Here is a 25,155-nt window from a genome sequence, read left to right on the forward strand (position 1 = left end):
TGGAGTCGATATGTATAGGATTAGCAGAGTTCCAGTATTTCAAATAAGATCTGTTTTAAAGTGTTTGTATGTAACCTACTGTAACAAACCTTTCCCAATTTATCTCCAAAAAACATATCTATATACTCTGTCACATTGTGAAGTGGATCAGGATGGTAATCTCCCATACATGCTTGAGGCAGCTATTCTGCAGCGTACTCAGCCATCTTACTGTGCCTTGTGAAGCTCCAGTAGCTTATCAATCGAGAATAGCACCAGATCAATTGAAGATAACTGAGTTAGAGCAGCAAATGGCAGCACTAACTACCCAGCTCCGGGCTTTGGGCACACAACGGAATTCCTTCTGTCAATGTAGTTGGAATTGTGATGTTTGAGGATGTGGTAGCAGAGACGGACGGTGTATTTGTTGGAAGCATCATAAATTTGGTGCTGCTGCCTGGTCCTGTCATCCTCCTTTCCACTTCTACAAATGACATCTAGGATACGACCAGGCCTGGGAGTAGAGGCAACTGTTGCCCACGGGCACGTCAGATGCCGTCTTTTCCTCAAAGACAGTCTCTCAGGTGTTCAATTTCTTGTTGATTCCGATGCAGAGATTTCAGTGGTCCCTCCAAGGAACACAAAGACCCCAAAATGTTATGTGCTCTTTCAGCTGTGAATGATTCTCAATCAAACATACGGCCAGAGGTCAGTCTCAAGAACCCTTATCAGTGGGGTTTCACGGTTGCAAACGTGGCAAATTCCATTTTGGGAATTTTCTTTGTTGGTGGATTTGAAAAATCATTGCATTGTGGTCTGCAGCTCCTGTCTGCAAGCGAGCTGCATCTGTCGTCCTTTCAATATCAGCTGCCTGACGAGCATTCAACCTGGCTTCTGCCCTTTCTGAGCCTTGCTCAAGTGTTTCTCTTGCCTTGTGACCCCATCATATCATCATACAGACATAGTAACCCACTGCATAGAGACTTGGGGTCCTCCGGTTGCAGCGCAGGCTTGTAGACTACCCGCGGACCATTTTAAAAATCGTGAAATCAGAATTCAACCACATGCAAGAGTTGGGCATAGTCCACAGATCTGACAGCTGCTGGTTTTCACCACTGCATATGGTTCCAAAAAAATCTCCTGGGGATTGGCAGCCTTTTGGTGATTATTGTGCCTTGAGCAATTTTACCAAGTCTGACCGATAAAACATCCCCAATTTACAAGTCTTTTCAGCAAACCTCCATGGCACGCATACATTTGTGAAAATAGATCTAGTATGTGCCTGATGTCGTGAAGACGGCACTAATGACCCCTTTCAGCATGTTTGAGCTTCTGTGAATGCCGTTTGGTCTACAGAATGCAGCTCAGACAATTCAGTGGTTTATGGACCACGTACTCACTGGCCTCAGTTTGTGCTTGTTTATATCGACGATATTCTGCTTGCATGTGTGAATGAAGAGGAGCGCAAGCTCCATCTTATCTCATTGTTTCAGAGTCTGGATGAATTTGTCACTGTGATCAATCTGAGTAAATGTGTATTTGGCGCTGCTGATCTTATATCTTTGGGACAGAGTTACACAACATGGTATTTTGACTGAGGAATCAAAGGTGTGAGAGAGTCAAGAATTTTCTAAACCCGTCACATTGAGCCAGTTGTGACTTTTTTTAAAGGCATGATTTTTTTTTTTTAAATAAATCGCCGATTCCTGCCCCTTGTTGACCTACTAAAAGGATCTGATGTCAGTGTCCAAAAGACAAACAACTTTGGGAGATGATGCTGTGTGTGCTTTCAACGATGGAAAGACTGTGCTTGCTAATGCCAAAATACTTGCACATCAAAAACCCAAAGCCTTGCTCTCTCTAGGTCCTTTTGTAGAGAAAATTAATTGCAACTGTAAAGGCGGATATTCTCTGTTCTCACGTCGCTGAACCATAAATGCTCGCACGCGACTCCCAGACACCGAATCCGATCCTTCCTCAGGCTGGCCGCACAGGTGGAGTAGAGTGCTCTACCTCGCTCCACAAATGTGGCGGGCTGATGGCATCACAATGACATCATCAGCCTGAGAGACAGGATTGCAAATTTTAAAACCCTGATGGCGCGCACAGCAGGAAACACAATGGAGCTATGTTCTTAACCTCAGTCCTAGAATTCATGGTATCTGCTCTAAGGTTACCATTTTCTGATATAGAGCTCTTTCTCACTTGGCATATATATATATAACGTCATGTTGGCAGGCAGTGCTACGGCACTAGTCGTCCCGCCTCCATTGGCTCCGGAGGATGCAACAAGGCACCGCTCTTTATGAAACCAATGCTGGAGCAAGCTTTTAGGCTTTCTCTATAAAAAGGTAAGTGCAGATTTTTCTCCACCAACAGAGCCAGCCTTGAAGGGGCACCCCTCCATAAAAACATCATCCTACCACAGATGCATCTATCAGTGTTGTGGGAGCAGTGTTAGAACAATGAGTCCATTGGCAATTGGGACCTCTGGCACTTTTTTCAGCCAAGCAGTCACTGGCTCAGGCAAAGTATAGTACGTTTGGTTGAGAACTCTCGCAGTAAAACATTTCTGCTTTTTATTGGAAGGTCGACCTTTCACCATTTCTGCAGACCACCAGCCTCTTATGCATACTGCAAGTAACAAGAACACATCTCTACTCACCCAGAGAGATTCGGCACTTGGACTGGATCCTACAGTTTTCAATTGGACATACGGCATACATCATTTCTCAGCCTTTTGGTTAAGATCAATTGTAGGACATACGGCATATACAAGGCAACAACGTTGCCTTACATGCAACTTTTCTTCTTTTTCTTTGGCTTGGCTTCGCGGACGAATTTTGTGGAGGGGTATGTCCACGTCTGCTGCAGGCTCGTTGGTGACTGACAAGTCTGATGCGGGACAGGCAGGCACGGTTGCAGTGGTTGCAAGGGAAAATTGGTTGGTTGGGGTTAGGTGTTGGATTTTTCCTCCTTTGTCTTTTGTCAGTGAGGTGGGCTCTGCGGTCTTCTTCAAAGGAGGTTGCTGCCCGCCGAACTGTGAGGCGCCAAGATGCACGGTTTGAGGCGATATCAGACCACTGGCGGTGGTCAATGTGGCAGGCACCAAGAGATTTCTTTAAACAGTCCTTGTACCTCTTCTTTGGTGCACCTCTGTCTCAGTGGCCAGTGGAGAGCTCGCCATATAACACGATCTTGGGAAGGCGATGGTCCTCCATTCTGGAGACGTGACCCACCTAGCTCAGTTGGATCTTCAGCAGCGTGGATTCGATGCTTGCGGACTCTGCCAGCCTGAGTACTTCGATGTTGGTGATGAAGTCACTCCAATGAATGTTGAGGATGGAGCGGAGACAGCGCTGATGGAAGCGTTCTAGGAGCCGTAGGTGATGCCAGTAGAGGACCCATGATTCGGAGCCGAACAGGAGCGTAGGTATGACAATGGCTCTGTACACGCTGATCTTTGTGTGTTTCTTCAGGTGGTTGTTTTTCTAGACTCTTTTGTGTAGTCTTCCAAAGGCGCTATTTGCCTTGGCGAGTCTGTTGTCTATCTCATTGTCGATCCTTGCATCAGATGAAATGGTGCAGCCAAGGTAGGTAAACTGGTTGACCGTTTTGAGTTCTGTGTGCCTGATGGAAATGTTGGGGGGCTGGTGGTCATGGTGGGGAGCTGGCTGATGGAAGACCTCCGTTTTCTTCAGGCTGACTTCCAGGCCAAACATTTTGGCAGTTTCCGCAAAACAGGACGTCATGCGCTGGTGAGCTGGCTCTGAATGGACAACTAAAGTGGCATCATCTGCAAAGAGTAGTTCATGGACAAGTTGCTCTTGTGTATTGGTGTGAGCTTGCAGGCGTCTCAGATTGAAGAGACTGCCATCCGTGTGGTACCGGATGTAAACAGCGCCTTCATTGTTGAGGTCTTTCATGGCTTGTTTCAGCATCATGCTGAAGAAGATAGTAAAGAGGGTTGGTGCGAGGATGCAGCCTTGCTTCACGCCATTGTCAATGGAGAAGGGTTCGGAGAGCTCATTGCTGTATCTGACCCGATCTTGTTGGTTTTCGTGTAGTTGGATAACCACGTTGAGGAACTTGGGGTGGCATCTGAGGCACTCCAGTATTTGCCAAAGCACTTTCCTACTCAGAGTGTCGAAGGCTTTGGTGAGGTCAACAAAGGTGATGTAGAATCCTTTGTTTTGTTCTCTGCATTTTTCTTGGAGCTGTCTGAGGGCAAAGACCACGTCAGTAGTTCCTCTGTTTCCGCGAAAGCCACACTGTGATTCTGGGAGGACATTTTCGGCGACACTAGGTATTAGTCTATAAAGGAGAATCCTAGCAAAGATTTTGCCTGCAATGGAGAGCAGCGTGATTCCCCTGTAGTTTGAGCAGTCTGATTTCTCGCCTTTGTTTTTGTACAGGGTGATGATGATGGCATCACGAAGGTCCTGAGGCAGCTTTCTTTGGTCCCAGCAGAGCATGAAAAACTCATGCAGTTTGGTATGCAGAGTTTTGCCGCCAGCCTTCCAGACCTCTGGGGGGGGGATTCCATCCATACCTGCTGGTTTGCCACTTTTCAGTTGCCTTGTGTGTCTCTTCCCGGGTAAGGACCTCATCCAGCTATAGCCTCAAGGGCTGGAGCAGTGTGGATTCTTGGACTGAGTGGTTGGCACTGAAAAGAGATTGAAAGTGTTCTGACCATCGATTGAGGATGGAGATCGTGTCGCTGAGGAGGACTTCGCCGTCTGAGCTTCTCAGAGGGCTTTGGACTTGGGGTGAGGGGCCGTACACAGCCTTTAGTGTCTCATAAAAACCCCTGAAGTCGCCAATGTCGGCGCTAAGCTGGGTTCGTTTGGCGAGGTTAGTCCAGCACTCATTTTGGATCTCCCGGAGTTTGCGCTGAAGGTGGCTGCATGCGAGACGGAAGGCTCGTTTTTTCTCTGGCCAGGAAGGCTTTGCAAGGTGAGCCTGGTGGGCAGATCGCTTCTTTGCCAGCAGCTCCTGAATTTCCTGGTTGTTTTCGTCAAACCAGTCCTTGTTTTTCCTGGAGGAGAAGCCCAGTACCTCTTCAGTGGATTGCAGTATGGCCGTTTTCAGCTGATCTCAGAGGGTTTCAGGAGAAGTGTCCGTGAGGCAGTTTGCATCCTCGAGCTTTTCTTGGAGGTTTGGCTGGAAGTTTCCTCTCATTTCGTCTGACTGCAAGTTTCCAACATTGAACCTCTTTCTGGGGTTCACTTCTCAGCCTTTTGGTTAAGATCAATTGTAGGACATACAAGGCAACAACGTTACCTTAAGTGCAACTACTGCCATCGATTTCACCACCATGGCGTGTGCACAGCACACCGATCCTGATCTCATCCAGTATCACTGGATCAACTCTGGTCTCCGTCTTCAAGATATAACCCAGGATGAATGGGGTGAGAAGTTGGTCTGTGATTTTACCACAGGAATGCCTCTGCCTTTTTGCCAGCAGCTATGAGGCAGGAGATTTTTGAGTCTCTTTACAATCTATTACATCCTGGTAGCAGAGCATTAATCAAACTAGTTATGGAATGTTTTACCTGGACTCATGTTAAACAGGAAGTTGGATTATGGGCAAGGACCTGCTTGCCGTGTCAATGCTCTAAAGTCTCCAGACACAAAATCCAAACTGTGAGATTTTGTTGTTCTGGATTTCAGCAATATCCTCCAGTTTCATCCACCTCTGAAACAGAGAAAAAAATTTCAAACACATAACTTGTATTCCAGATATCTAGGCCTGGAACCAAATGTTTAATGCATTGATATTATCACGTATTGTAGAATCATAGCCAGTTGAGGCCATGCATTTTGAGAAGCACTTGCGATCTGAGTCACACAATCCCACAACCATTAACAAACTTGTCCTCTGTCTTCTGCTACAAACTAGAAAATTCTCATCACTCCTCCACATCATTGTGTTTAGCCTGCACCTTTTCAATATGATCCAATTTCCATTTGAGAAGTAGCTGCTACAGGACAAAGATTCAACCTGCCAGCAGCATGTCCTTTTCTCTCTCACTTGCAAACCCCTCGACCTTCTCCAGCAAACAATAGGGGTTAGTCTTCTGTTCCCACCTGTTGTTTAGGTAAACAATAACCTCTCAATGACCTCTGAGTGAGCACTTTGCAGAGAGGTCAAAAGCCTTGCAAAAAGGTCCAAAAGAAACACCCTGGCTCTGGTTGTTCTTCCAAGACAATAGTCTATTCATTTCATGACATCATTTCAATTAGCACCTACTTGTGATATGTGCATAGCATTCTCCATAGTTTCTGTAAAGTTCCTGAATATGAATTCTTCACTATTTCAAATAAGATGTGTTTTAAAATGTGTGTATGTAACCTACTCTAATTTTACCAATTTATCTCCCAAAAACATTCCCAAATATTCCATCACAGTCTAAACACTTAAATAGTGAGTACCACTCTGTTTCCACCACGATGCTGGAAAGTGTTTTCCAGGTATTTATCACTCTCTGCATAAAAAAAGGTTACTTCACAGATCTCCTCTAAAGCCTCCAACTCCAAATCAATATCCTCCAGTTTCATCCACCTCCGAAACAGAGAAAAAAATTTCAAACAGTCGAATCTATCAATACACCTCATCATATCCCTTCTTAACTTTATTCGCCAAGGGAGAAGAGACTCATAATTAAAATAGTTAATTTCAAGCAACATCCTAGTGAATCTCTTCTGCACCCTCTCCAGCACTAACACATCTTTCCAAAAGTGCGTAGACAGAAACTACACACAGATGTCTAGCTGAGGTCTAACCAATATTTCATAAAGCTGGAGCACAACCTTCAAGCTCTCGTATTCAAACAAAATCTTAATGAATTCTTTCCAAACATGATCTGCTGCAAGAACTCAGCGAGACAAGTAGCATCAGTGGAGTGGAAGAAAATAAATGTTTAATGCTTTGAGCTAAAACTATTCCCCTGTAATTGTAATTGCCATTTCAGTTCTTCAGCCCCTATCTCCAATTTCATCGCTCTCTGTCTGTCACAAATCTTTCATCATATCTCGACTGTGTGGCCTGTTTCGAGCAACATGTTCAATCATCTCACAATGTATAAATCAAGATTAGACCTGACCCACTTATTTTTATCCTACCATAAAGAGAGTAATGGGAAAGGGAGCTCGTAGGTGAAAACACATTGTGGGTACAGGGGTGCTAAGTGAAGTCAGAGGAGAGTGAGGTGAGAATATCAGCAAGTGGAAGGAGAGAAACCTGGCAAGGCATCAAGGCAATCCAGATGGAGCTTTAGAAGCCTAGAATCAAGTTGGAGTTTCAGGAGGTTCAGGAATATGAAGTCAGATGGCAGAGTGAGGAGATTCCCAAGGAGTATTAAGAGCCTGGAACTGGATAAATTTTTGATCCTTTGTGGAGGTCAGGAACACTGGTTGGAAAAAGTGGATCGCCATTAAATCTGCCTGTCTTTCCAGAAATATCGACTAACCTGCTAAGTGTTTCCATCACGTTCTGTATTTCAGATTATCATCTTCTGTAGTTTTGATTTTTTTTAAAATTCTGTCATTCCTCAATCTGTTTTGCAAAAGTATTGAGCATTAAAGGATTAAATTCAGGATAATCCTTGGATTTTATTTTTCTCTACTATTTTAAATAAATTTGTCTTACCAACAAAAGCCCACCAAGGCTATAACTACCTATGCCAGTTAATTACTCAGGAGTTACTCCACATCAAAAGTAAACATAACTTTATGCATCTCTCACATATTATCCTCCATAGGGAAGTCAAAAGCTCTTGAGAGAGGTTGGAGAAAATGACAAAAGACAACAGAAAAAGAACTGAGGGAAAGGCATGGGAGAGGTCAAGAAGAAAAGTACAAACATGGAAATGTGAAAATGGCATAAAATGGTCCAAGGATGGGACAAAATGCCATGAAGAATGTGGTCAACGAAAGCAAAGCTTAGTGCAGCAAAATTTGTAACAGCAAGGAGAGGAGGGATAAAATAAACAATCCTTTTTGGTTTTAGTAAGCTTAATAATCAACATTAAAGTTCCACTCAATGCTGTACAAAGAATAGAGTAGTCCTGAGATTTTGAATTGAGACAAAGTTGCATGTGGATGTTTTGGAAGTCATAGATGGTGGTCTAATCCAGCCATTCTCAACATAGACCCCTCCTGTTCTCCTCCCAAACCCACGCCACGGGAGCCACAGCACATTTAAAGGTGGGGGGGGGGGGGGGAACCAGACTGAAATCATAAAATACTTTTCATGTTTTTATGCAGTCAGTATGAAAAAAGTACTGAAGAAACCAGTTAAATTTAACTGCTTCACAGGGCAGGGGTCCCATAAATTTTGAGCAGAGTCCTAAAGGACCAAAAAATGGTTGAGAATGGCCGGTCTAGTTTTGTAAACAATACATCACATCCTTGTATAACTGAGGAGCTGTAAAGTAGCATGAAATTAAATATAGTGACTTTTGGTTTGAGTCCAATTTTATTTGTAACAAACTCAATCACAAGCTGTAAATGTTTATTTCCTTACTCTCCAAATGCCAACAAAAAATGAAATGAGCTGTATCAATTCAATTATCCAATTATAATATCAAGGATTTTCCTTCAAGTTCTCATTTCCTAAAATAACCAGATATTAGATATACAAAAATCATGTTTGTTTTCAGGTAGTAATAAATAGTTCACCTTGGGAAGTAGGCTTTGATGATCTGCTCAGATCTGGCAAGATCCAATAACATTGCTATTATTCATTCTTTAAAGAAAATAATTGTGTTGCAAAATAAAATGTATGCTCTAAAAAAAAGTCACAAAAACAAATTAGAAGCCAACTTCTGATCCACAAATATTCACTGATAAGGTTAATTTTTTTTTCAAAGCATCAAATTTGAAAAAATCTGTTCCCTAAATAGACAGAGAATTTATGCTACAATTCCATTAATTTTCCCATTGAGACACACACACAAGAGTCAACATATCTCAATAGATTCCTTTTTCTTTCTAAATGCTGAATTGCTTGGCTTCGTTTGGAATATATCATGCCAAAGTTAAACATTTATGAAGTGGAGTTTTGGCAGAGAATTGCAGATGTTGAACAGCCATGAAATGCTACAGCTCAGAAATTCCTGGTCCAAAATACTACTTTTCAGTCCAAGCTAAATAATTTTTGTGGTTTCTTTTACAGCCAGACCAACAGAAAGAAAATACATATAAATTTTCTATTGTAATCTCACTTGCACATTTTTATAATGCTGTGAAAAGCCAACCTAAATTAAACTTTGGACTGGGGAAAAATCAAATTTCAAGTTATGCCATTGTACAATTCTTCATAGGCCACAAAGTGATCACTCTCTTTAAAAGTTTGAGCCTTTGTTAATGAGAATAATTTGAGTCATGCATACTTGAACAGTCTATTCTGAATTGTTGCATTGAAGATGATTTAACATAGCCATCTTCAAATATGAATTATTTGTGGAAAATCCAAAATCTTGAACAAAATGTCTAATTTGTAAATATCTACGAAAGTATCAATCAGAAAGTTTCAGTATAGCTGTTAATTGTTCAAGAGGCAAAATTATGTCAAATAGAGATCATTAAAACCTTGAATACCTTTTCTATTCCATTCCTTGAATCCTACGTCCAACAAAGATAGTTGAAAAAATATGGTTATCTGTAATAAGACTAGCCAGTGAAAAATCATTCATTCCAAAGAATTTCCTAAATTGAGCCCAAATTCTCAATCTATTTTTCATAGATTGTGTGTTAATTTGGAAAAGGAAAAAGGTTTAAAAAAAAATCTTAAAATTCCCAATAGAGAATTTTTTTGGGGGGACTGCAATTCCATTTCTACCCAAGAAGGGCAATTCACTTGACTTATCCAAATGTAATAATACAAGTAAATTACGTATTTTAATCGTCTAATAGTACAATCAAAAATATGTAAGTGATAATACTTCATTTAATGTGGTCTTTTGAACATGGTTTTTCCAACTCTAACATTCTTGATCTGTTTTTTAACTTGTAGTTTTAATTTCATGGTGGCTTAACATTATGTATTTAAAATCAGTTCCCATGGCTGGGATCAAGAACGATTGGGAACGAGATTTGAACTTAACATTTTCAGATGAAGACTGGTACTCTACTCTCAACTTGATTTATGCTTCCTCATTTTGTGCAAGACATTGCTTCTCACAATTTAAGGTGGTGCTCAGAACTCACAGGTCCACACTTAAATTATCTCATTTTTGTGCAGATATTGATCCATTCATTATGTGAGAAATGTAAAATTTTTGAAGCTTCTCTGGTCCACATGCTTTTGGGAGTGCCCAAATATAGAGATTTTGGAAAGACATTTTCCAATCCTTATCAACGATGCTTAAGATTAATTTGGAACCTTGCCTGTTAATTGTTTTGGTTTTTCTCATGATTCAAATAAAATTATATCAGCATCTCAGGAAAAAGTTTTAGCTTTTACCATATTGATAGCCAGACGAGCAATTTTATTGAAATGGAAAGATGATTTATCTCTTATTCATACACAGTGGTTATATGACATAATGTCCTATTTAAGTTTAGAGAAAATTAGATATATTGAAGATAGAAAGTTTTAATTTATGAAATTGTGGGTTCCATTCTTAGAATTTTTTTAATAAATGGAAGAATTAACAATCATTGAACGTTCTGGTGGTTCATTGCCTGTTCTCTGGGGGTTGCCAGTGGTTCCATATAATTGATTTTTAAAAATTTATTTATAAGGTAACCTTGATTAGAGGGAGGGGATAGATTAGATTTAGTTTTTTTTCTATTTTCTTTCCTTTATACAAGTTATTTCAATTAAATGTTTTTGAGGTATTATAAGCACTTATTGATGCAATTTTATCTATTTTTTTATTGGGTTTTTTGAGCATGCTTAAATACAAATGAATTATTATGTAATTGTAAATTCTGTATTGATGCTTATATATTAAAAATATTTTTTAAAGAAAATAAATATGAATTATATGTACAAATAGTAGACGTCAAGAAACTTTACCTGCAGCATCAATACTACAGTCTTTACCACATTCCACTGAGATTTCCGTCCATCCACAATAACTGTGAATCCTCTGGCTTTACACTTATCACTGCAAGAAAAAAGGATGCATTTGAACACCTCTCAGCCAGAAAAATGTCATTAATATATTCAATACTGACAATATCATTTGTTTGCTCCAAATATGCTTCTCAACTTCAATACTGCTTTGATATGGGAACATATACAAGAATCACAAACTCTAAAGATTTGTTGAATTGGCCAAAATAAATACACTTGAGGACATTTTTATTTTTAAGACATACACCAGGTTAACAGGTCATTTCGGCCCACGAACCCATACCACCCAATTGACCTACAACATCCAGTACGTTTCGCATGGAAGAAACTGGTGCTCCCAGAGGAAACCCACGCAGACAGGGAGAATGTAAACTCCTTACAGACAGCGCAGGATTCAAACCACAGTCCCAATAGCTGGCGCTAAAACAGCGTTGCACTGACGACTGCGCTAACCGTGTATGTCCATGATTCAAAACAGAAGTTTTAAAAGTATAAATAGAACAAAGGCATTTAACTAAATAGATGGATATTAAATGAAGCATATTGCGTATTGCCAAAATTTGTTGGACTAAAAATTTGATAGCATTCCTTAAAAGGAAAAGTTATTGAGGCTCTCATTCTCAATAACTTCTCCTTCAACTCATCTCACTTTCTCCAAGTTAAAGGAGTTACCATGGGTATCCAAATGGAACCTGCTATGGGTTTTCATCAACTTTATCCACTTTGCTATTTCACCATGACCTTGAATTCACTTGATCTATCTCTGATTATATATCTATCTCGGGAGACAAACTTTCAACGGGCATTTTTTTTTTTAAAACAAACCTACCAACTCCCACAATTACCTCACCCACACTTCACCCAGTCCCCTGGAAGGATTTATTTCTCAATTCCTCCTTCTCCATGACATCTGCTCCCAAGATGAGGCCTTCCATTCCAGATCATCTGAGATGTCCTCCCTCTTCAAAAAAACATGGCTTCCCCTCTACCACCATCAATGTAGCCCATATTGTAAGGTAAAAACATCATGAGCTGGGAATGTAGAAGGAGTCACCCAGTGCTGGGCCGTAACAAGATGCAGTTGTGACCTTGTACTCTCAAGATAAGAGTGGGGATGACAAATTGATGCGCAGGAAACTAGCAGAGAAGGATAGCAACAGTTTATTCATTGGACAATGTCATGGTATGATAATTTACTAAGTACGTATCCTAAGGTATATAAAAAACACCACTTGCTGATAACGGCAGAATGCGCCTTCTCCAACTAACACTGTTAGTTGCAAGTGTTACAATCTGGTAATAAAGAACAAAGAACCTTGATTTCGACTCAGTCTGGTGTCTGACTCACTCATTCATGAACAAAGCAGACCTAACAGTATCCACAGCTCCTCTATTCATTGCACATTTGCCCTGATGCAAAAAGCACATGATTTCCCTTGCCCTTACCTACCACCCCATCAGCTTCTGCATCCAGCATTTTATCCTCTGCAATTTCTGTTATCTACAACATGATCCTACCACCAGACACATCTTCCCCTCTGCTCCCCTCACTGCCTTTCATAAGGACTATGATTCCCTCGGCCCCTCATTCCTTCCCATTAATTGCCCCTTGATATCTATCCCTGTGATCACAAGAGGTGCCACCCTTGTGCCCAGACTTCCTCCCATGCAGGATCTTATCAAAGGCCTTACTAAAGTCCATGTAGTCAACATCCATAGCCTTTTCTTTGTCAACTTTCCTGGTAACCTTCTTGAAAAACTCTATAAAATTGGTTAAACATGATCTGCCAAGCATACAGCCATGTTGACTATCCCTAATCAGTCTCTAGCTATCCAAATAATTGTATATCTGATCTCCTAGAACGCCTTCCAATAATTTACTTACTAGTGCCATCAGGCTCACAAGCCTATAATTTCCAGAGTTACTTTTGGAGCCTTTTTAAAACAATGGAACAATGCTAGCCACCCTCCAATCCTCCAGTGCCACACATTCTAAATATTTCTGTCAGAGTCCCTGCAATTTCTACTCTAGCCTCCCTCAAGGTCTGAGGGAATATCTTGTCAGACCATGGGGATTTATCTACCCTTATTCGCTTTAAGACAGCAAACACTTTCTCCTCTTTAATCTGTATAGGGTCCATGATCTCACTGCTTGTTTTCCTTACTTCGCACAACTTTATGCCCTTTTCCTTAGTGTATGCTGAGGAAATAAAACTATTTAAGATCTCCCCCATCTCTTTTGGCTCTATAAAAAGCTGACCACTCTGATCTTCAAGGGGACCAATTTTGTCCCTTACTATCCTTTTGCTGTTAATATACCTGTGGACACCCTTAGGATTTTCTTTCATATTGTCTGGCAAAGCAATCTCAAGTCTCCTTTAAGCCTTGCTAATTTCTTTCTTGATGTTCATCTTGCATTTTTTGTACTACTCAAGTACCCCACTTGCTCCATCTTGCTTATAGCTGCCATACACCTTCTGAACTAGATCCCCAATATCCCTCAAAAACCAAGGTTTCATATACCTTCTTACCTTGCCTTTGATCCTGACAGGAACATTCACACACTATAGTCTCCTCAAAATTTCACCTTTGAAGGTCCTCCACTTACCTTGCACATCCTTGTCTGAAAACAACTTATCCCAATCCACTCATTCTTGATCCTTTCTCATTTCCTCGCATTTAACCCTTCTCCAATTTAGAATCTCAACCCAAAGCCCAAACCTTCCCTCTCTTGCTAAATTATCTAAAAAATGAATTCAAGATTTAACAGCATCAACCCATTTTCAGATTTTAAATGAACATCCTTAATTGAATGAGTTCACATGTCAAAGTCAAACAAACAAGAGTACCAACTGGAAATTCAATTTTGATGCATATTTAAAAAGGCATTCTATTTCAGAAATTATAATTACACAAAGTGTAAAAGACTCCATAGTAGTGGATTTCATCACAGTGTAGTGGATACGACTAACAATCAAATAGATGGCAAAAGACAAAAGACATATCCAAAGAAAAGTAATTGCTGAAGATATTTTTAAAAGCAAACAGAAACTTGTCAAGTTTGGAGTTCAAGAGAACAGAAATATTGTATTTGACAGTATCTTATATGCACAGCTTACTTGTGTATAATGTTTCTTTCATACTTCCTGTCCCAATTCATCTTGTTACTACTTGGTATTCCTTTGCTGGAATAGCTAACAATGAGTTCTCCCTCGAGTCCCTTTCCTGCTGTTTGCTCTTATTCACAATGTGATATGGAAAAGTGCTTAATATTGGTAGATGGAAGAAAGACATCAATATCAATGGAGTTAAAGTTATTCATTGTATGGTTACTGGCCAAAATTGTGCTGGGGCAAAGCCAACAATAAATCACCAGTGTTCATGCATTCACAATCTCAAGCTTATCCCAGACTTGTACAGCCTCAAAATCATCAATGATGAAGTTACTGTGATCGGACATCAGAAAGTTATCACGAGATCTAATTCTCCATTTTAAAAAGATGAGATTCCTTAACTAGAAACTATGAACAAAAAGTTTAATTATTTCACTATAGTTGAATGATTTTAATTATTCACCAGTTTTAAAGAATTATTAAAAAATTTAATTCCCTAATCAGTATTCATCTCTATTATTGATGAGATACTGGTAAATACAACCAAAGACAAAACAATGGTCAAGGATGGCTCAACTTTAAATACAAGGAGGCTAATGGTCTAGAATGCCACAGTAAACATAAATTCATTCACAGTTGAGGGAACCAGTATATGGTAGGAAGTATATATAGGGTAGATGCAAAGAGACTTGGGGATAGTCAATGTTGAGATGCTGAGACGATGGTGAAGAAGGTAAATGAAATCCTGGCATTCATTTCACTGCAAGAGCACGGATGTGATATTGAGGTTTTATAAGGCAATGGTGAGACCTCAGAATATTGCGAGTAGTTTTAGGCTTATCAATTAAGAAAAGATGTGGTGACCTTGAAGAGGGTTCAGAGGAGGCTCACAAAGATGATTCTGGAAAGGAAATGGTTATTAATTCAAGGAGCGTTTGACAGTTTTATGCCTGTATTCATTGGAATTTAGGAGAATGAAGAGAATCTCATTGAAACATTTTGAATTTTGAAAGTCATGAACAGATTAGATGTAGAAAGGTTATTAGCATGGTAGGAGAGTCAAGGACAAGAGGGCACAACTTCAGGATTGAAAGGCATCTGCTTAGAACAGAAATACACAGGAATTTCTTTAGCCGATCTGTGGAATTTATTGCCACAGGTGGTTGTGGAGGCCACTGGGTGTATTTAAAACAGAGATTGATGGGTTCTTGATTAGCCGGGTATCAAAGGTTATGGGGAGAAGGCCGAGATGTGCGGCTGAGTGGGGAAATGAATCACTCAGGATTAAACGGGGGGCAGACTCGATTTTATGGTCTTAAAATATGGAGACAGACCGTTGCCTTTCTGATGCCAGAAGCAAGGATATAATTGAGTAGCACAAAAATTCTGGAATTGAGATAGGATAGAAGAAATGTTGAAAGCCAATGAATAATGCAGAAAGAAAGTTGAGGTCCTAAAGACAATTTAAAAAAAAACAACAGTAAATGGTGCAGAAAATAAGGATTTAGATTCCTAGGGAATTAGAACCTGTTCTGGGATAGGTGCATTAAACTTGTCACTTTATAAGTTCTGATACTTATTTCATGTTCAAGTTTATTACATATATACAACCAGACAAAACTGTCTCTCCAGACCACGGTGCAAGCACAAAAGCACAGAATACACTGAACATAATGATCACATGACTAATCAAAATAAATATCTGTAAATATTTGGGATGATAAAAAGTTTTTAAAAATTCGATAGTTCACTTGCACACTACAGCAATGGTCAATAATCTACCTCCCCACATCATTGAGATTCAAGAGGAAATTGAAGCATCCAGAGGAAGCTCAAATGGTCACATGGAGAAGGTGCAAACTGCACGTGGACAGGGACAGATTCCTGAAGTTATGCACCATAATGAGAGAGCATCAACTATAACAATAATAAAGTTGATAACATGTCTCTTTAAGAACAGCCTGGAAGGATAGCATTGTGGGGGTGTGAGCAGTGGAAGAAACACAGCCACCACATTGAGGGTCGTTAACGACTGTTTTTATTCATATTCCGCGCATCCCCTTTAAGGGCAGCATGAGCTCAGTCACCTGGTGCATTTTGTCGTCATAATCACTGCCCAGGGTGGGCGCTGGAAGGGAGGCTGGAGTCAGAGAGAAACCTCTGAAGATGCCATTTCCCCATGGCTGCCCGCCACGTGGCGATACAAGTGGGGTTGGTTCACCATGAGGATGTGCGCCGCCACAGTATTTCCATATTGCACAACAACGATGAGAACCCTGAGCTAAAATGTAACTATTATATATAATTTCAGCATGGCTTTGCACACAGAATGCTTTTCTGTTAGTCTGCCTTTTGAAATTCTCATGTTTCATGAAACTTGAACAACTAAGATAAACAAAATCATTAATATAATGACAAAAATAGCATGGAGTAATTGCTGAGTTGATTTCTTTAAAAAAATTATATTTTTATTTCTCCTCTATGAATATCAATGGTTATTCTGCTATTAAAACCCAGCTAGGACCTGTCCTGAGCTCCCAATGCCCGACTCCGAAGGTCGAACCCTCCCCTCGTCAGTTAGCCTACAGGCGCACAGCGGAGCTCCCAACTACGAACCCTGCCCTCAGCCTACTACCGCACACGCACACCAGATTCTGGTGTGCGGTAGACCAAGGCGACAGGGGAGGGTTTGGGCTTCGGAGTCGGGATTGGGGCATTGAGAGCTCCGGTGTAGGCCCAGAGAGGGTTGAAGTCAGGCATCAGGAGCTCTCGGCTCCGGTGACTGGAGCTTCTGATGCCTGACTCCAAACCCTCTCCTTGGAGAGCGAATATGAGAAAATCATCTAGCCCAGATGGAGTATCTGGCCGAGTATTAAAGATCTGTGCTGACTAATTTACCAAGGTATTCGTGGATATTTTCAATATCTCATTTCAGCAGGGCGTGGTACAATAATTACCAGTGCCCAAGAAGAGTGTAATAACCTGCCTAATAACTATCGACCAGTAGCACTTACATCGTCAGTGATGAAGTGTTCTGAAAGGCTGGTGATAAAACATATCACCTCCTGTCTGAGTGGTGACATGGATACATTCCAGTTCACCTATCGTAGTAACAGGTCTGCGGTGGATGCCATCTTGCTGTCTATATACAAAGCCCTGGAACACCTGGACAACAAAGATGCATATGTGCACATCAAAAAGCTCTTATTGAATACAGTTCAATCTTTAACAGCAACATCCCCTCAAAACTGATCAGTAAACTCCAAGACCTGGGAGTTAACACTCCACTGTTTAATTGGATCATAGATTTCCTCACCTCCAGACCACAATCAGTGAAGATTGGTAAGAACTTCTCCTCCACTATCTACTAATAGGGCTGTGTTCTAGGCCCCTGCTCTACTCACTTTACACCTACGACTGTGTGGCTTGGTACAACAATAACACCATTTACAAATTTGCCAACGATACCAAGGTAGTGGGCTGTATAAAGGAAGTGATCGAGTCAGCATGCAGGATGGTTTGAAAACTTGGCCGAAGGGTGTACCAACCACAACCTTGCACTCAATGTCACCAAAACTAAGGAGCTGATTGTTGACTTCCAGAAAGGAAAGCCAGAGGTGTACAATCCAGTGATCATTGGGGGATCAGGGGTGGAAAGGGTGAGCAAATTTAAGTTCTTGGGAGTCACCATCTCGGATGATCTTTCCTGGACCAAGCCACACCAAAGGCATCGTGAAGAAAGCACATCAGCGCCTCTATTTCCTCAAGAGTTTGTCAAGGTTTGGTATGACATCAGAAACCCTGGAAAATCTATGGATGTGTGGTGGAAAGCGTGCTGACCAGCTGCATCACGGTCTGGTATGGAACCACCAATACCCCTGAGCATAAAACCCTCCAAAAGATAGTGGGCACAGCCCAGGACATTGGAGCCATAGAAAGGGTGCAGAGGAGATTTACAAGGATGTTGCCTAATTTAGGGAGCTTGCCTTATGAAAATCAGTTGAGTTAACTCAGCCTTTTCTCCTTGGAGTGGCAGGGGATGAGAGGTAACCTGTTAGAAGTGTTTCAGATGATGAGAGGCATTGGTCGTGTAGATGGTCAGAGATTTTTTTTCTCTCAGGGCTGAAATGGTTGCTACAAGAAGACACAGATTTAAGGTGCTGGGGAGTAGGTACGGAGGAGATGCCAGGGGTATGTTTTTTTTAATATATAAATGCAGAGAGTGATGGGAAGCATGGAATGGGCTGCTGGCAACAGTAGTGGAGGCAATACGTTATGGCCCTTTAAGAGACTTTTGGATAGGTTCATGGAGATTAGAAAAATAGATGGCTATGGGAAAGCCTAGTAATTTCTAAGGTAGGGACATGTTCGGCACAATTTTGTGGCCGAAGGGCCTGTATTGTACTGTAAGTTTTCTATGCTTCTAAAACCCTCCACATTATTGAGTACATCTACAGAGAACGCTGCCATTGGAGAGCAGCAGCAATCATCAAAAATACTCACCACCCAGCACACACTCTGTTCTCACTGCTACCATCAGGAAAAAGGTAAAGGTGTCACAAGACCCGCACCACCATGTTCAGGAACAGCTGCTATCCCTCTACCATCAGTCTCCTCAATGACAAATTCAATCAGAGACTATTAAGGATTTTTATTTGTGCACCTTATTGATTTTCCTTTTGTTCTCTCTGTATTGTACAGTTTGTATACATTCATTATCTGTTCACAGTTCTTTATTGTATACATGTTTACGCAGTGTACTTTATTTTTTGCATTACTAATTAGTGGTAATTCTGCTGTGCCCACAGGATAAAGGAATCTCAGGGTTGTATGTGGTCCGGGCGAAGGGTAGACGGCGGCGGCCCCGATCCGGGCAGGAGCAAGGGGGAGACGGCGGCCCCAGTCCGGGCACAGGGAGAGCAGCAGCGGCCCCGGCCCCGGTCCGGGCGAAGGGTAGACGGCGGCGGCCCCGATCCGGGCAGGAGCAAGGGGGAGACGGCGGCCCCAGTCCGGACACAGGGAGAGCAGCAGCGGCCCCGGCCCCGGTCCGGGCGAAGGGTAGACGGCGGCGGCCCCGATCCGGGCAGGAGCAAGGGGGAGACGGCGGCCCCAGTCCGGACACAGGGAGAGCAGCAGCGGCCCCGGCCCCGGTCCGGGCGAAGGGTAGACGGCGGCGGCCACGATACGGGCAGGAGCAAGGGGGAGACGGCGGCCCCGGCCTCGGTCGAGTGAGGCAGGCAGAGGCCCCGGTCCGGGCAGGGAGTGGGAGGCGGTGGCCCCAGTCCAGGCACAGGGTGAACTGCGGCGGCCTCGGCCCCGGTCCGGGCAGTATAAACCGACCTAGGAGGGGAGGCAGGCCCCTCCAGCCCGGGTAAGAAACCTGCATAGGAGAAGGCCACTCCGATATAAAACCTACGACCCAAGGACCTCGCTGCCACGTCCCAGCTTGCTTGGCCACGGCACACGAACCATGGGTGTAAAGGGTGGGGCCAGTACTGCGCGCACTGCACTCCACCTAAAAGCTCCTTTGCGCAGGCCCGAGGACAGGTCCACGTCCTCCCCCTCCACGTCCTCCCCCTCCACGTCCTCCCCCTCCACGTCCTCCCCCTCCACGTCCTCCCCCTCCACGTCCTCCCCCTCCACGTCCTCCCCCTCCACGTCCTCCCCCTCCACGTCCTCCCCCTCCACGTCCTCCCCCTCCACGTCCTCCCCCTCCACGTCCTCCCCCTCCACGTCCTCCCCCTCCACGTCCTCCCCCTCCACGTCCTCCCCCTCCACGTCCTCCCCCTCCACGTCCTCCCCCTCCACGTCCTCCCCCTCCACGTCCTCCCCCTCCACGTCCTCCCCCTCCACGTCCTCCCCCTCCACGTCCTCCCCCTCCACGTCCTCCCCCTCCACGTCCTCCCCCTCCACGTCCTCCCCCTCCACGTCCTCCCCCTCCACGTCCTCCCCCTCCACGTCCTCCCCCTCCACGTCCTCCCCCTCCACGTCCTCCCCCTCCACGTCCTCCCCCTCCACGTCCTCCCCCTCCACGTCCTCCCCCTCCACGTCCTCCCCCTCCACGTCCTCCCCCTCCACGTCCTCCCCCTCCACGTCCTCCCCCTCCACGTCCTCCCCCTCCACGTCCTCCCCCTCCACGTCCTCCCCCTCCACGTCCTCCCCCTCCACGTCCTCCCCCTCCACGTCCTCCCCCTCCACGTCCTCCCCCTCCACGTCCTCCCCCTCCACGTCCTCCCCCTCCACGTCCTCCCCCTCCACGTCCTCCCCCTCCACGTCCTCCCCCTCCACGTCCTCCCCCTCCACGTCCTCCCCCTCCACGTCCTCCCCCTCCACGTCCTCCCCCTCCACGTCCTCCCCCTCCACGTCCTCCCCCTCCACGTCCTCCCCCTCCACGTCCTCCCCCTCCACGTCCTCCCCCTCCACGTCCTCCCCCTCCACGTCCTCCCCCTCCACGTCCTCCCCCTCCACGTCCTCCCCCTCCACGTCCTCCCCCTCCACGTCCTCCCCCTCCACGTCCTCCCCCTCCACGTCCTCCCCCTCCACGTCCTCCCCCTCCACGTCCTCCCCCTCCACGTCCTCCCCCTCCACGTCCTCCCCCTCCACGTCCTCCCCCTCCACGTCCTCCCCCTCCACGTCCTCCCCCTCCACGTCCTCCCCCTCCACGTCCTCCCCCTCCACGTCCTCCCCCTCCACGTCCTCCCCCTCCACGTCCTCCCCCTCCACGTCCTCCCCCTCCACGTCCTCCCCCTCCACGTCCTCCCCCTCCACGTCCTCCCCCTCCACGTCCTCCCCCTCCACGTCCTCCCCCTCCACGTCCTCCCCCTCCACGTCCTCCCCCTCCACGTCCTCCCCCTCCACGTCCTCCCCCTCCACGTCCTCCCCCTCCACGTCCTCCCCCTCCACGTCCTCCCCCTCCACGTCCTCCCCCTCCACGTCCTCCCCCTCCACGTCCTCCCCCTCCACGTCCTCCCCCTCCACGTCCTCCCCCTCCACGTCCTCCCCCTCCACGTCCTCCCCCTCCACGTCCTCCCCCTCCACGTCCTCCCCCTCCACGTCCTCCCCCTCCACGTCCTCCCCCTCCACGTCCTCCCCCTCCACGTCCTCCCCCTCCACGTCCTCCCCCTCCACGTCCTCCCCCTCCACGTCCTCCCCCTCCACGTCCTCCCCCTCCACGTCCTCCCCCTCCACGTCCTCCCCCTCCACGTCCTCCCCCTCCACGTCCTCCCCCTCCACGTCCTCCCCCTCCACGTCCTCCCCCTCAAAAGATGCTGGAGGAAAAACCCAACACCCAACCCCAACCAACCAATTTTCCCTTGCAACCGCTGCAATCGTGTCTGCCTGTCCCGCATCGGACTGGTCAGCCACAAACGAGCCTGCAGCTGACGTGGACTTTTTACCCCCTCCATAAATCTTCGTCCGCGAAGCCAAGCCAAAGAAATCTGAATAAAATAAACTCCCATCTTTGAAGTCTCCAAAACATTTCTGGAAACAATTATCAGTGAAATACCTTAAGAGGATCACGTTGCAATCAATGCTGGTCTATAGATGAATCTGTACACTCATAGGCTTCTCTAGTGACGATTTTGTGCTATAATCAAATGCCCTTTACTACCACCAGAGGATGCCAAAACTCCAATACCAAGTTAACCAAAGACTCAAGGAATTTATCATTATATCTAACAAAGTTGTGCTGAACATGTCCCTACCTTAGAAATTACTAGGCTTTCCCATAGCCATCTATTTTTCTAATCTCCATGAGCCTATCCAAAAGTCTCTTAAAGGACCCAAACTTATGCAAAAGCCTTCCCTCAAAAAAGAACACACACACACACACACACACACACACACACACACACACACACACACACACGCACATTAATCTTGTTGAAGCTCATGCTGTCTATGAGTAAAGCAACAAGGAGGACGTCATCAAGAATAGAACAAATTTCATTTATCAATCAATCCAAGAGATTCAAGATTCATTTAACTCCAATGAAATGTAGCTTCAGTATGCACGTTTTCTGCAAAAAAAATTGCAAAAGAACAGCTCCTGAACCAGAGTTCAACCCCAACGAGAAGTACAAGGGCTCATTGGGAATGCCACAATTTGTGGACTATATTATCCCACCTTTGAATTGTACAAGCCACCTTCCAACAGTTTAAAATCATAGATGATGTTGTCAAGTGCATTCAGGGATTGCCAGTGAATATGAAGTCAAATAAATGAGAAAAGGTATTCATCAGATTCTGCCTCAGTTAAGCATGTTAAAGGCCAGCGATGTGAAAGGATATTGTTATAATAGAATATTATAATAACATACAATAAATTCCCCAGTATCCAGAATTCAAGCAACCAGCAAAAAATATTTCACCGTAAAAGTCAAGTTTTGAAACCCTCAAAAATGTGGGGTTAACTTATATGCCAGATATAATTTTGAGACCTTAAAATTCAACTCAAAAAAACTGCTCGACGTAAATTCTGTGAATAAGACAATCCTGGAAGCAGCTCCTCACTGCCGGTGCCACCACTCCCCGACACCTCCTCACTGACAGGCACCGCCATAACCCACCCAGAAATTCTGCAATTGTAGAGCCCAATGTCGTTGCTCTTACCCAGGAGCCCAAGGTTGCTGCTCCTGCGTGGTAGGCCTTCACCATTCCTGCTGGGAGAAAGAGGCCACAGCTCCTACTCGGGAGCCGACACATAGCCGTGGCTCCTGCACCAAGCACATTTGGCAGCAAGGTGATTTCTTCGTTGCGGACAACACTGCACCCAATGTAAAGAATGAAGTCACTGACTCCAGCTGCAGCTGATGCTGAACACTTGGACCCAGCACATCTTCCCGACCAGAAGCAATTTTTTTTTTACTTACTTAATTTACACCTTTGTCACTTGGTAAATGGGGTGTTGTAACAAATTTTGGGTTATTGCTGGGAGGCCCAAAAATTGGGGGTCGTTATATGCCTGATATATGATAAAACCATTACAATGAAGATGAAAATGGGGATCTGACTTTTCTGTCGGTCGGCGAACACCAAAATATAGAGTATATATGAAAAATTTAAAATAAGTAAAAGTTTAAAATTGCAAAAGTTAATGTTCTCCTAAGCAACACACAATGCCTTGGTGAAGATGGGAGCAATCATTCAGCCTGTCGTGCCTCGCTTACAGCCGGTATTTGAACAAAGTTTAAATAAGCTTGTATTTGAATAAAATAGCAGCACCCAGGATGGAGAACCAGCCAATGCTGCTCTTGCCCCGCCAGCAGAAGCTGTTGGAACAAAGTTTAAATAAAATTGCATTTGAATGAAATGGTGGCATCCAGGATGAAGAGCTGGCCGATGTCATAACTGCTGGGGTGACTCTCTCAAAGTGTCCCTCTATCTCTGTCTGATAAGATTCTTTATCTTTGTTAGTATTAAATGCACTTGTAAAGGTAAAGGTCCTATTATTGTCAAGTAATATTACATTTAGAAAGTAACATACATGAAATTCTTTAACTTTCTCTCCCATAAGGAAAACAGAGAGTTGCCACTTTGTCTAGTGCCCCTCACAGAAATGAGGCCCAAGCAAGGATCAAACTTGTGACCCCTGGTTTACAAGACCAGTGCTCTAACCACTGAGCTATCAGAGCCTAATGTCAGGCTTTATCTGTAAAACTTGGGGTGGGGGGGGGGAATGGTGGTGGGGGGTGACTATGATGGCAGCATGACTAGATTGACTAGTGTTACAGCGCCAGCAACTGGAGTTCAAATTTAAATTTTGTAAGTTATGGGAATTACCTATAATGAAGGAATAATAATTTTTTTCCAAATTACATTTTGCACCATCTTTTGTCTTTTAAACTGTTACACTTAATGCAGGGGCAGCACAGTTGGCCTAGAGGTTAGTACAATGCCTTTACAGCAACACTTTTACAGCCCCAACGATCGGGGCCATGGTTTAAATCCTGCGCTTTGAGGAGTTTCTATATTCTCCATGTGTCTGGATGGAGGCTCCAGTTTCCTTTCACCATTCAAAACGTACTGGGTTAATTGCACAGGTTAATTGGGTGTGAATTGGGTGGCACGGACTCATGGGCCAAAATGACCTATTACCATCTGTATGTCTAAATATAATTTTTTTTTTAAATAAAGTGTATTAGTCCGGCATTTAAATTTAAATTTGTAAATTTAGACATACAGCAGTGGTTCTCAAACATTTTTTCCCCTAGGCCCCACTTTAATTTTTCAAAAAAACGTAAGCCCCACCATGAGCAGAAAAGTTATATATTCAAAAGTTTTAAGCGTATTTCAATGCAATTGAGGTCAGAAATACACTGGAACACATATTTCATATTCATCTACTACTACAATACCATCTCATACACACATTCAACAATTGTCATCATTTCAGTGGGAACCTGCCTCCTGGCTGCAGATTTTTTGATTCGAGCGACTAATTTTGTTAATTTCAACTTTAAATTTCCACGTTTTGTAATTTCCATTTGGTTTCTCTTAGCTTGTTGCAAATCTCTAACAGCACTGAAGCCACATGGTACTAAATAAGATGATGAAAAATGTATCAAGAGTTCCTTTGCTAAAGTAGTAGAATTTGGGCATTTCTTCTCGATCTCATTAATAGAATAATACCTAGTGTCGCTGAGAATATTCTCCCAGAATCACAGTGCGGCTTTCGCGCAAACAGAGGAACCACTGACATGGTCTTTGCCCTCAGACAGCTCCAAGAAAAGTGCAGAGAACAAAACAAAGGACTCTACATCACCTTTGTTGACCTCACCAAAGCCTTCGACACCGTGAGCAGGAAAGGGCTTTGGCAAATACTAGAGCGCATCGGATGTCCCCCAAAGTTCCTCAACATGATTATCCAACTGCACGAAAACCAACAAGGTCGGGTCAGATACAGCAATGAGCTCTCTGAACCCTTCTCCATTAACAATGGCGTGAAGCAAGGCTGTGTTCTCGCACCAACCCTCT

The 25,155-nt window shown here is 44.0% G+C and overlaps 1 protein-coding gene and 1 non-coding gene across 6 annotated transcripts in view; both read right to left on the reverse strand.

Annotated features, from left to right (window-relative positions):
* The window catches only part of sestd1 (SEC14 and spectrin domains 1), a 153,856-nt gene that overhangs the window by 75,746 nt on the left and 52,955 nt on the right, over positions 1-25,155 (reverse strand). For all 5 annotated transcript variants that reach the window (XM_069935853.1, XM_069935856.1, XM_069935857.1 and 2 more), the window contains one exon: positions 11,006-11,096. In XM_069935853.1, coding sequence (XP_069791954.1) covers positions 11,006-11,096 — 91 coding nt within the window. The remainder of the gene's footprint in view (positions 1-11,005; positions 11,097-25,155) is intronic.
* On the reverse strand, positions 23,741-23,814 carry trnat-ugu (transfer RNA threonine (anticodon UGU)). The gene has a single exon. It is a non-coding gene; the product is annotated as a tRNA-Thr (tRNA).

Source organism: Narcine bancroftii, chromosome 4 (genome assembly GCF_036971445.1).
Source record: "Narcine bancroftii isolate sNarBan1 chromosome 4, sNarBan1.hap1, whole genome shotgun sequence".
NCBI lineage: Eukaryota > Metazoa > Chordata > Chondrichthyes > Torpediniformes > Narcinidae > Narcine > Narcine bancroftii.